Source organism: Vidua macroura, chromosome 5 (assembly GCF_024509145.1).
Source record: "Vidua macroura isolate BioBank_ID:100142 chromosome 5, ASM2450914v1, whole genome shotgun sequence".
Taxonomy (NCBI): Eukaryota; Metazoa; Chordata; class Aves; order Passeriformes; family Viduidae; genus Vidua; species Vidua macroura.
This window is the reverse complement of record NC_071575.1, coordinates 72,932,130-72,944,678: the sequence shown is the minus strand read 5'-3', so window position 1 is coordinate 72,944,678 and position 12,549 is coordinate 72,932,130. Positions and strand designations below refer to the sequence as shown.

The following is a 12,549-nucleotide window of genomic DNA, read 5'->3' as shown; positions in this document are numbered from 1 at the left end:
CCAAAAACTGGTGCATCCCAAAAAATGGACACATCCCAAAAAACAGCACATCCCAAAATCAGTGCATCCTGAAATTGTCGCATCCCAAAACCAGGCACATCCCGACAAATGGACACATCCCAAAAACTGGCACATCTCAAAAATGGGCTCATCCCGGAATCGTTGCATCCTGAAATTGGTGCATCCCAAAAAAACAGTGCATCCCGAAAATCGGCACATCTTAAAAAATGGACATATCCCAAAAATCATTTCATCCCAAAAACTGGCGCATCCCAAAAACTGGTGCATCCCAAAAAATGGACACATCCCAAAAACCAGCGCATCCCACAAATCAGCACATCCCGAAAACCGGCACATTCCAAACATCAACGCATCCCAAAAATCATCGCATCACAAAATCAGTGCATCCTGAAATCAGCGCATCCCAAAAACTGGTGCATCCCAAAAAATGGACACATCCCGAAAAACAGCACATCCCAAAATCGGTGCATCCTGAAATTGGCGCATCCCAAAACCAGGCAGATCCCAAAAAATGGACACATCCCAAAAAACAGCGCATCCCACAAATCAGCACATCCCGAAAACCGGCACATTCTAAACATCAACACATCCCAAAAATCAGCGCATCCTGAAATCAGTGCATCCCAAAAACTGGTGCATCCCGAAAAATGGACACATCCCAAAAAACAGCACATCCCACAAATCAGCACATCCCGAAAACCAGCACATTCCAAACATCAACGCATCCCAAAATCAGTGCATCCCGAAATCAGTGCATCCCTAAAACCGGCGCATCCCAAAAATCGGCGCATCCCAAAAACTGGCGCATCCCCAAACCAGGCACATCCCAAAAAACGGACACATCCCAACAACCGGCGCATCCCGCAAACCGGCATATCCCAACCCACCCTGGAATTTCCCACCCCCCGCCGCTCCCTCTCCTGGCTGGGGCCGCTCCGGCCCATCCCGAAGCGCCGGGAACGCCGGGAACGCCGGGAACGCCGGGAATCTCCGCTCACCCTTTTTGCGGGATCCCTCCTCGGAGTCGGGCTTGCGGCTGACGGACACGACTTTCATCAGGAGGTGATTCCCGCCCTGCCGGATCAGCGCCACCACCTGCTTGTGCCCCACCTTCACCACGTTCACTCCGTTCACCTGCATTCCCAAAAAAAAAAAAAACAACAAGAAAAAACATGGATCGGAATTCCCAGCGGGGAAAAAAAAAACCCCAAAAAAACATGGAAGTCGTCGGCAAAAATCCCGCTTTTCCTGGCTTTTCCCCCCCCCCCCCGGCTTTTCCCGTTTTTTTTTTTTTTGTGGCCGCCCGGTGATGGCGAGGAGGAGATGGGAATTGCTGATTCCTGCCGGGAGATTCCCAAAAAAATGGGGGTTTCCCGGGTTTTGTGGAGCGTCTGGTCATGGAATGCTCGTAACGGAGAGAATTCCCTGGAAAACCATTCCATGGATTACGGTAAATCCCATGGGAATTGCCCATGGAATGGGGTGGACTTGGAGAGGGGGGAAGGTTCCGAGCCGGGATCCTCGGGAGGATTTTGGGATCTGGAGAGTCCTGGGTAATCCCAGATTCTCTGGAATGGCAATCCCAGGATTTCTGCTCTCTCCTCCTGCCGAAGGTTGATCCCAAAATTCCCGGAGTTCTTCCCAACGCTCCGTGTTTATCCCATGGATCCATCCCAAGGGATGGCCCTGAGCCCATTCCGGCTCCTTCGCTCCGGGAAACTTCGGATTCCCGGGAATCATCGTGTGGGATCATCGGCAGCTCAGGCAGCTCCCAGATGAAGGGATGGGATCTCCTGGAATGCTTTGGGTGGGAAAGGACCTTCAAATCCCATTCCAAGGGCTCGGAATTCCTGGAAGTGCCCGAGGCCAGCCTGGAGCAGCCGGGATCGGGATCCCGAGCATCCCTCGGATCGGGATGGGATTTGAGGCCATTCCCAGCCCATTCCAGGATTTCCTGGATCCGCAGGGCTGGAAGAGCAGAGGGATTCTCCCAAGCCTGAAAGAAACCGGGAATTCTCAACCTTGGAGACGAGGAGGAGAGGGAAAAACACGGATCAGAATTCCCGGCAGGAAAACCGACGGGAGTCACCCCACAAAATTCCTGGATTTTCCACCTTTTCCCAGCGTTTGGAAGTCACCACCCGGTGATGGCGAGCTGCTGGAGAAGTTGGGAATCTCTGTTTCCTGCTGGGGGATCCCAAAAACATGGGCTTTTCCCAGGATTTCCCGCTGGGATTGGTGCCTCATTCCCACTTTTCCCTCCTGGATCCCTCAGCCCCTATTCCCTGGATTTGCCTGTCCAGATCCGGCACTTCCAGGATCCCGCTGCTCTCCCAGTGCCGGGAGATTGCAGGAAAAGGGAATTTCTCCCTGCTTTTCCTCTGGAATGTGCTCAGCATTCCAGCTTTTTGTTGTTGTTGTTGTTTTCCCTCCTTTTATTCCCTGGGATGCTCCCATCGTCATTCCCGGCTCATGGGAAAGAGGGAAGAGCAGGAAAAGGAACATTCCAGCACAATCCCTCCTGGCTTTGATCCCTTTGGATCCTTCCCAGCTCCGGCCATTCCAGGATTTTCTGACCTCTGGCCTTTGCCGGCTGGGATTTCAGGGATATCCGTGCTTGGGAATTTCCCGGGAATCTGCTGAATCCAGGAGCCTTTGGAGCTCCCCGATCCCCGCGGGATCCTCCCTGTATTCCCAACATCCTGGAATTGGCTCCCTGAGGAATTGGGATCCGTGGGATTCGGGAACAGCTTTCCCTATCCCACGGCTGTGCCAGGAGCTGGAATTCCCTGGATCCCGGTGGATCTGGATGGGATTGATCCCAGTTCTTGGGAATGCGGCCCTTGGAAATATTCCAGTATTCCCACTTTTCATTTTTAAGGGCCATTCCAGGGCCACATTCCCTTGGGAATTCTGCTCCTGTGGCTCCCACCCCGCTGGAGCTGCCGGGAATTCCTTGGGATAAAGGAAGAGTTCTGGGAATGCCGCACTGGGAATTTGGGAATGATGAATCGTGCCGGGATTCATCCCAGTTTTCCAGGCGGGATGAGCTCTGGGAAGGTTTGACTGGGAATTCTGGGGGAGGGCTTGGGAAATCCTGGAATTCCAGCCCGTGGAAAAGCCATTCCCACTGTGGGAATCCCGCTCCGGGTGGGATCCAGGTCCTCGGGAATAGGGAAGGAAAATGGGAATGAGGAGGGGAGAGGAAATCTTGGATCAAGGGAAGGGTCCGGAACCTTTGGATCGGCAAATCCCATTCCCGAGCTCCTTCCTGCCCCCGGTCCTGAATCTGGGTGGGATCGATCCCAGTTTTTGGGATCGACTCGGCTGTGGCTGCCCCTGGATCCCTGGGAATGCCCATGGAAAGGTTGGAGCAGCCTGGGATGGTGGAAGTTTTCCTGCCCTTGGAATGGGATTGAAGGTCCTTTCCCACCCAAAGATTCCAGGATTCCATGGTTTTGTGGAATTCCATCCCTTCAGCCTGACGACCCCACATGATGATTCCCGGGAATCCGAAGTTTCCCGGAGCAAAGGAGCCGCTGATTTCCACCTGAATCCCGCGGTTTCGAAGGAATTCCAACAAAACCCTCGGGATAACCTGAGCCCGATCCCCACCTCCACGGAATTCCTTGGGATTTCAATCCTGGAATTCCCCGTGCTCCCAGTTCATCCCTGCCTTGATTTCCCTCAACTCCCCCCCTTCGGAAAACCGGGAGAGCCCAAAGCTCATCCTGAGCCTCCGGAATTCCAGGGCTGAGCAGCATTCCCAGACCCTCCCTCCCGCAGATCTCCGGGATCCGCTCTCCCGGCCCGGTAATTTGGGAATGGATATTTTTAGGAATTCCTCTCTCCTTGGTTACTGGGAAACTTCGTGTTCCCAGAGACATCTCCCGGAGAAATCCGAGCTCCGCATTCGTTCCCAACTCGGAGCAGAACATTCCAGCTTTTTTTCCCCGCACCAGAATATCCCAAATTTTGACCATTTCCATAAAAAATCCAGAGCTGGATCAGCCTCTTCCCTCTTTTTTTTTTTTTTTTTTTCCCCTCAGCTCCCGATGCTCCCAAATTCCCGATGATCCGAAATCCCGGCCTTTGATATTTCCTCGGATCCTTTTTATCAACCTCCCACGCTCCGGAGCCGGAATTATCCGCAGTTCCTGCTTTTTTTTGCTTCCTGACCTTTCCAGCAGGGAGAGGATCCGGGAATGTTTCAGCGCTCCCTCATTCCCACAATTCCAGAGGGGGAATTTTTTGTCCCAGAGGATTTTTTTCCCCCTCGCTCTCCTGGATTTTTGGGCTCTGTGTCCTTAAAAAAAACTCTGGAATTTTGTTCATTGGGATCATGGAATGGTTGGGATTGGATTGTCCCATTCCCACCACTGCCCGGAGCAGGATTTTTCCTCATTCTTAAAGAAAATCATGGAATTGTTGAGGTTGGAAAAGCCCTCAGAGATCACCACTAACCCACATTCCCAAATCCAGGTTTTTTGAACATTCCCAAGGATTTGACTCTGCCACCGCCCCTTCCAAAGCTTCCCAACCTTTTCCATGGAGCAACATTCCCAAATATCCCATCGAAACCTCCCCAGGGGATGCTGGGATCCCACCTGGATCCATCATTTCAGTTTTTCCTTAAAAAAAAACCTCGGGATAACAATAAAATCCCGGAAATATCCACGGATTTCCAGCCATGCCTGTATCCGAGATCCCAGGAATTCCCACCCAGATCCTCAAGGAATCATGAAATTCTCATGGAAGTTGTCAAAGTTCTGCGCTTCTGAGGCTCCTCATGGAAAAAATTCCAGGATTTAAAACCTTCCAGGATGGGGGGAGACAAAAGGCTGGAAATTCTGGATTTTCCTCTGGAATTCTGGTGGGATTTTCCCAATCCCACCCCCAGAGAGGTCGGACCTTGGCAATTCCTCAGCCTGGCACCGGGAATTTCCTCATGGAGCCATTCCTGGGATGTGGTTCATGGGATTATGGAATTGTTGGAAGCTGGCAAAGCCCACGGAGATCAAATCCCAGAATTCCCAGCTCTGCCAGGGCCACCCTGGATCCGGGTCCTCCAAATCCACTGGGATTTGATTCCCTCCAGGAGGAATTTTCCCAGTTTTCAGCCTAAACTGTGGCTGTTGCAGAGGCTGCTCTGGATTTTCCGGGAGGAATTCCGAATGGAATTCAGGACCGGAATTGGCACCGAGGGCAGCTTGGGAGAGCTCCAGGAGTGACCCAATTCCCAAACGGAATGTGGGAACTCCGGAGCCTCCAGATCCACACCTGGAGAATTCCAGACCCTCCTGATCCACACCTGGAAAACTCCTGGAAGTTCTGTGACCTGGGGGACTCTGGATCCCTCTGGATCCATACCTGGAGAATTCCAGAACCTCCTGATCCCAGCCTGGAGGACTCTGGATTGTCCTGATCCACACCGGGAGAATTCCAGATCCACCTGACCTGGAAAACTTCTGGAAGCTCCTGATCCACATGTGGGGACTCTGGATCCCCTCTGGATCCACACATGGAAAACTCCTGGAAGCTCCAACACCTGGAGGACACCGGAGCCCTCTGGATCCACACCTGGAGAATTCCAGACTCTCCTGGATCCACACCTGGAAAACTCCTGGAAGCTCCGTGACCTGGGGGAATCTGGATCCCTCTGGATCAACACCTGGAGAATTCCAGATGCTCCTGATCCCAGCCTGGAGAGCTCCTGGCACTTCCATCACCTGGAGGACTCTGGATCCCTCTGGATCCACACCTGGAGGATTTCCGGAAGCTTGGGATCCGCAGGAATTTCCCCATGGAAAGGGGCTCAGGCCTTGGCAGGGGCTGCCCAGGGAGGTTCAGAGTCCCCATCCCTGGAGGTGTCCAGGGAATTCCTGGAATTCCACTCAGTGCTCTGGGCTGGGGATCAGGCCCAGCTTGGACTCGGTGCCCTTGGAATTCTTTTCCAAGCCCAGGGATCCCGGGATTCTGAGGTTAGAAGCACATGGGAACAGCTCCAGGATTTTGGGAAGCCTCTCCCGGGCACGGAGCAGGGACATTCCCGGCGTTGCACTGGCCCCAAAAGGAAGTTCAGGGAATATGCAAGGCTGGAGGTGGGAAAATATCCATGGAAAAGGAGGAGAAGAGGAAAATCCGGAAATTGGATTCCATGGACAAAAGGAGCTCCCAGAGCTCGGAGTGAAAGGGACGATTCCCAGTGGGGAAGGAAGAGCTCAGGGAATTCCCAGAACAGCTCCTGATTCCACTGGAAGGAATCCAGAGGAGGCCCTGGAGCTGCTGAAAGGCTGGAGCCCCTCTGGAGCTGGGTTGGGAAATCTGGGAATGTTCTGCTGGAGAAGGGAAGGCTCCAGGGAGAGCTTCCAGCACATTCCAGGGGCTCCAGGAGAGCTGCAGAGGGACTGGGGACAAGGCCTGCAGGGACAGGACACAGGGAATGGCTCCCACTGCCAGAGGGCAGGGATGGATGGGATCTTGGGAATTGGGAATTCCTGGCTGGGCTGGAATTGCCAGAGCAGCTGGGGCTGCCCCTGGATCCCTGGAATGTCCCAGGAAAGGTTGGAGCAGCCTGGGATCTCAGGAGGTGTCCAGGGGTTGGAAGTGGATGGGCTGGGGGGTTCTTCCCACCCAAACCAGGCCAGGATTGGGGAATTGTGGGATCCTTGCCCATGGAATGCCGGCAGTGCCTCGGGAAGGGCCCCCGAGCCCCCCTGGGCTGGGCAGGGGCTGCCGGGGATCCGTGCGGGGAGAGGCCGGGAAAAGCGGGATCTGCCCCGGGATCGGGGCCAGGGCAGCTCTGCTGCCATCGGGGCAGGGATCGGGAATGTCCTTCTGGCTCTGCCCAGCTCCTGCCAGGAGCCAGCGGGGATCGGGATCTGCTCCAGGGAATGAGCCCCGGGAACAGAGGGAGCGGCCTCAGCCTGGGCCGGGCAGGTTTGGACTGGATATTTGGGAATTTCTCCATGGAAAGGAGCCTCCAGTCATCCCAAATCCCTCCAGGCTTTGTTTTCCTCCTTCTCCTGCCAGGATAAGCAGGAGTGGGAATGTCCCAGGTCTCTTCCCAGCTTTCCATGGAGACAGAGCCTGAAATCCTCAGCGGGGAGAAAATCGGGATCAGATTCCCACCCCAAGCACATCCAGCAGCACAAAATGCCAGAGACTCATCCCAAATGGAATCCTGGAATGGTTTGAGTGGGAAGGAACCTCAAAGCTCATTCCAGGGACACTTCCCACGATCCCAGGCTGCTCCAGCCCGGCCTTGGGCACTGCCAGGGATGCAGGGGCAGCCCCAGCTGCTCTGGCAATTCCAGCCCAGCCAGGAATTCCCAATTCCCAAGATCCCATCCATCGCTGCCCTCTGGCAGTGGCAGCCATTCCCTGTGTCCTGTCCCTGCAGGCCTTGTCCCCAGTCCCTCTGCAGCTCCCCCGGAGCCCCTTTAGGGCCTGGAATGTGCTGGAAGCTCTCCCTGGATCCTTCCCTCTCCAGGGGAACATTCCCAGCTCTCCCAGCCTGGCAGGATCCATCTCAATCCCAACACTCCGCACATTCCATTGGAATCCAACTTTCCACGATCCCTTTCCAATCAAAGCAGTGCCTGGATCCAGTCCCTGAACCATTCCTTGGATTCCCCTCTGGAAAATCTTTTTTCCCCCCTTTCCAAACTCCAGCCCTGTCCTGTTCCCACCAACCCCATCCTGCACGGACTCAGGACACTGCAAATCCCATGGGAACATCCCAAGTTCCTCCTCCAGCCAGGAAAATCCCTAAAGCCCCGACAAACCCAAGGAATCTCCGTGTTCTCCACGGGATGGAGCAGCCACAATTCCAAGGGGATTCACCGGCACCAGGACTCTGGATCCCTCTGGATCCACACCTGGAGAATTCCAGATCCTCCTGATCCACACCTGGGGAGCCCCTGGAAGCTCCTGATCCACACTTGGAGGACACCGGGATCCCTCTGGATCCACACCTGAAGAACCTCTGGAAATTCCATGACCTGGAGGAGTCCGGATCCTCCTGCTCCATACGCGGTAAAATTCCAAAATTCCTGGGCAATTCCCAAAATTCCTGGGGAAGGAGTGGAATTCCGCGAGGAGCTCACCTCGATCAGAAAGTCCCCCGTGCGCAATCCCGCTCTCCAGGCGACTCCTTCCACATCCACGGATTCCAGGTACTGCAGCGCTGGGAATGCCGGCGTGGGCGTGAACTCCTCGATCGGGGTCTCGGCTGGAAAACACAACGGGAAGGGGAATTGAGGGACTTCCAAGGAAATTCCACAAGGGAAGGCTCAGCCCGTCCACAGCATTCCTAAAATCATGGAATTACGGAGTTGGAAAAGCCTTGGAGTGCAACCATTCCCAGCAGTGCCGAGGCCACCACCGATCCGTGTCCCCAGGTGCCACATCCACATGGATTTGAATCCCACCCCTTGTCCTGTCCCTGCTCCCACCTCAGTGATGGAATCCAAGGTGGAATCAATCTTGGAATCAATCCTGGAAATAATGAAGGAATCCAAGACGGAATCAATAATGGAATCCAAGATGGAATCAATGATGGAATCAATGATGGAACTAATAATGGAATCAGTGATGGAATCCAAGATGGGATCAATAATAGAATCAATAACAGAGTCAATCATGGAACTAATAATGGAATCAACGCTGGAATTCAAGATAGAATCCAGGAGGGAAGCAGTGATGGAATCCAAGATGGAGTTCAAGACAGAATCCAAGATGGAATCAATGATGGAATCGAAGACAGAATCAAGAATGGAACTAATAACGGAATCAGTGATGGAATCAATTATGGAATAAAAAATGGAGTCAATGATGGAATCCAAGATGGAATCAATGATGGAACTAATAATGGAATCAGTGATGGAATCAATTATGGAATAAAAAATGGAGTCAATGATGGAATCCAAGATGGAATCAATGATGGAACTAATAATGGAATCAACGCTGGAATTCAAGATAGAATCCAGGAGGGAATCAGTGATGGAATCCAAGACGGAATCAATAATGGAGTCAATGATGGAACTAATAATGGAGTCAATGCTGGAATCAATGATGGAATCAATAATGGAATAAATAAAGGAATCAATGCTGGAATCCAAGATGGAATTCCATACTGAACCAATGATGGAAATAATGGAGGAATCCAAGACGGAATCAGTTATGGAATCCAAGATGGAATCAATGCTGGAATTCAAGATAGAATCCAAGAGGGAATCAATGATGGAATCCAAGATGGAATCAATGATGGAATCAAAGACGGAATCAAGAATGGAACTAATAATGGAATCAGTCATGGAATCAATTATGGAATCTAAGATGGAATCAGTGATGGAATCAATGATGGAATAAAAAATTGAGCCAATGATGGAATCCAAGATGGAACTAATAATGGAATCAGTGATGGAATCCAAGATGGAATCAATAATGGAGTCAATCATGGAACTAATAATGGAGTCAATGCTGGAATCAATGATGGAATCAGTGATGGAATCCAAGATGGAATAAAAAAATGGAACCAATAATGGAATCAATCATGGAAACAATTATGGAATTATGAGTTGGAAAATCCCTTGGAGAACATCAAATCCAACCGTTCCCCACACTGCCGAGGCCACCCCCAATCCGTGTCCCCAAGTGCCACATCCACATGGATTGAATCCCACCGGGAATGGGGATTCCATCCCCGTGCCAGGGCTGGAAAAGCCTTTCCAGGAGGGAATTTTCCCGTTATCCCACCTGGAGATGCCCTGGAACTGCTTGAGGTTGTGTCCCCTTGTCCTGGCCCTGCTCCCACCTCAGTGATGGAATCCAAGATGGAATTCAAGATGGAACCAACGATGGAAATAATGAAGGAATCCAAGACGGAATCAATTATGGAATCCAAGATGGAATCAAGAAGGAACTAATAATGGGATCAATGATAGAATCAACGATGGAATCCAAGATGGAATCCAAGATGGAATCCAAGATGGAATCAAGAATGGAACTAATAATGGGATCAATGATAGAATCAACGATGGAATCCAAGATGGAATCCAAGATGGAATCCAAGATGGAATCAAGAATGGAACTAATAATGGAATCAGTCACGGAATCAATGATGGAATCCAAGATAGAATCAGTGATGGAATCCATGATGGAATCAAAAATGGAATCAATGATGGAATCAAAAATGGAGTCAATGATGGAATTAATGATGGAGTCATGGAGTCATTTGGGTTGGAAAATCCCTTGGAAAATCCCATCGGATCCAACCATTCCCAGCACTCCCAAAGCCCCCCCTGCCTGACATTCCCAAGCACAGCATCCTCAGGTTCTTTGGACACTTCCAGGGATGGGGACTCCATTAATTCCCTGAAGAAAATCCGCCAGGCTGGAGCAATCTGGGACAGTGGGAGGTGTCGCTCGGAGCAGAGACACCTCCAGGAATTCCTTGGACACCTCCAGGGATGGGCACCCCAAAGCTCCCGGGCAGCCCCTGCCGAGGCCCGAGCCCCTTTCCATGGAAAATGATCCCAAATCTCCGAGCTGAGCCTGCCCGGCCCAGGCTGAGGCCGCTGCCTCTGTTCCCGGGGCTCATTCCCTGGAGCAGATCCCGATCCCCGCTGGCTCCTGGCAGGAGCTGGGCAGAGCCAGAAGGACATTCCCGATCCCTGCCCCGATGGCAGCAGAGCTGCCCTGGCCCCGATCCCGGGGCAGATCCCGCTTTTCCCGGCCTCTCCCCGCACGGATCCCCGGCAGCCCCTGCCCAGCCCAGGGGGGCTCGGGGGCCCTTCCCGAGGCACTGCCGGCATTCCATGGGCAAGGATCCCACAATTCCCCAATCCTGGCCTGGTTTGGGTGGGAAGGACCCCCCGGCCCATCCCGAGGATCCCCGGGATCCAGGAGATCCCGCGGGCACAGCCCAGGAAGTTTTCCAAGCGTTTCCGTTCCCAGGATCCGTCAATTCCACCCCGGGCTGATCCCAAACCTTCAGCTCCCGGAATGGATCCCGAGGATCCACCCGGAGCCGCCAAAGCTCCGAAAAACGGGAGAAATTCCCGCTGGGACAACCCAGCCTGAGGAAAATCCATCCATTCAATCCTTCCCGCCTTCCTCATCCCGAGTTTTCCCCCATCCCTCTCACTTCCAGCCGAGTCCTTCCCACGGAGCCGCGGGCTCTCCTCATTCCCAAATCCGCCAGGAGCGGATCAGGAGCCAGCAGAAATTCTCGTCCCTACAAATTATCCCAAGAAATGGATTTTTAGGAGCTGACGGAGCCCAGATCCCTGAGGTGGCCCCGGTGGCCTCTCCTTTGATGTCCTTCCAGCCACATTCCCAATGTTCCCCTCCCTTCCCGCCAAATCCTAGCCTCCAATTCCCCCCAGATCCAAGACTTTTCCTCCTCTCTCCCACATTTTAGGCGGGATTTTTCCACTCCGGCACGGATCGCACCCAGGGAACCTTTCCCTGCCACCCCTCCATGTGCTGAAGCTTCTCAGCTGCTTCCCACCAACGGCTTTCCACGATTTCTGCCTTTCCCGGGAGAAGTGGCAAACGCTTGACAGCTCATCCCTATTTTTAGACATTCCGACGGAATGGCGGAGCGCTCTCCAAATCCTCCAGGACCCTTCCAGGATTTCATCTCCCGCTAGCCCAGGCTGCTCCAAGTGCCCGACCTGGCCTTGGACACTTCCAAGGATCCAGGGGCAGCCACGGATTCTCCGGGACAAATTTCACGGAGCGCATCCCAAATTCCCACGGATCCCATCGCACCCCACGCCAATCCATCCCCTGAGTTATCCATGTGTCATTCCAGGCGCTTTTCCAGCTTTTTCTGTGGGCTGGGAGCCACCAGCCCACAGTGGGTGCATGTCGTGATCCAGGATTTGGGAAGTGCTACCGGAGCCTGAAGGATTTGGCAATTTGGAAATTGCTCCGGAATTGGGAATTGTCTCCCTGTGGGATAATTCCAGGAGCAGAATTTCAACCAGGAAGGGACAAAGGGACACAGGGACAATTCCCACAATCCCAGCGTGCTCCAACATTTCCTTGGGCACTGTCAGGGATCCAGGGGCAGCCACAGCTGCTCTGGGAATTCCTAATTCCCAAAATCCCACCCCGATCTCCCTTTCCCAGGGAATTCCCTCCATTCCCAGCTCTCCCAGACTGGAATTGGATCCAGCCCCACCCCGACTCTGCTCCAGGAAGGAATTTTGGGATCCGGGGGCTTCATTGGGAATCTCGGGACTCCAGGAAGGGTCTCCCTTCCCTTTTCCATCCCCAACTTCCATAAAAATCCCTCGGGATGGATTCTGAGCCTCCTTGATCCCAGAATCCCGGAATGGTTTGGGTGGGAAGGGACCTCAAATCCCATCCCATTCCAATCCCACCATCCCAGGCTGCTCCAGCCTTTCCTGGGACATTCCAGGGATCCAGGGGCAGCCCCAGCTGCTCTGGCAATTCCAGCCCAGCCAGGAATTCCCAATTCCCAAGATCCCATCCATCCCTGCCCTCTGGCAGTGG

General features: G+C 53.1%; 1 protein-coding gene across 1 annotated transcript in view; it reads right to left on the bottom strand.

Moving 5' to 3' along the window:
- Positions 1-12,549, bottom strand: part of SHANK3 (SH3 and multiple ankyrin repeat domains 3) — a 179,018-nt gene that overhangs the window by 44,188 nt on the left and 122,281 nt on the right. Inside the window, 2 exon segments of the mRNA XM_053978334.1 lie at positions 1,020-1,155; positions 8,130-8,254. Of these exon segments, the coding sequence (XP_053834309.1) occupies positions 1,020-1,155; positions 8,130-8,254 (261 nt within the window).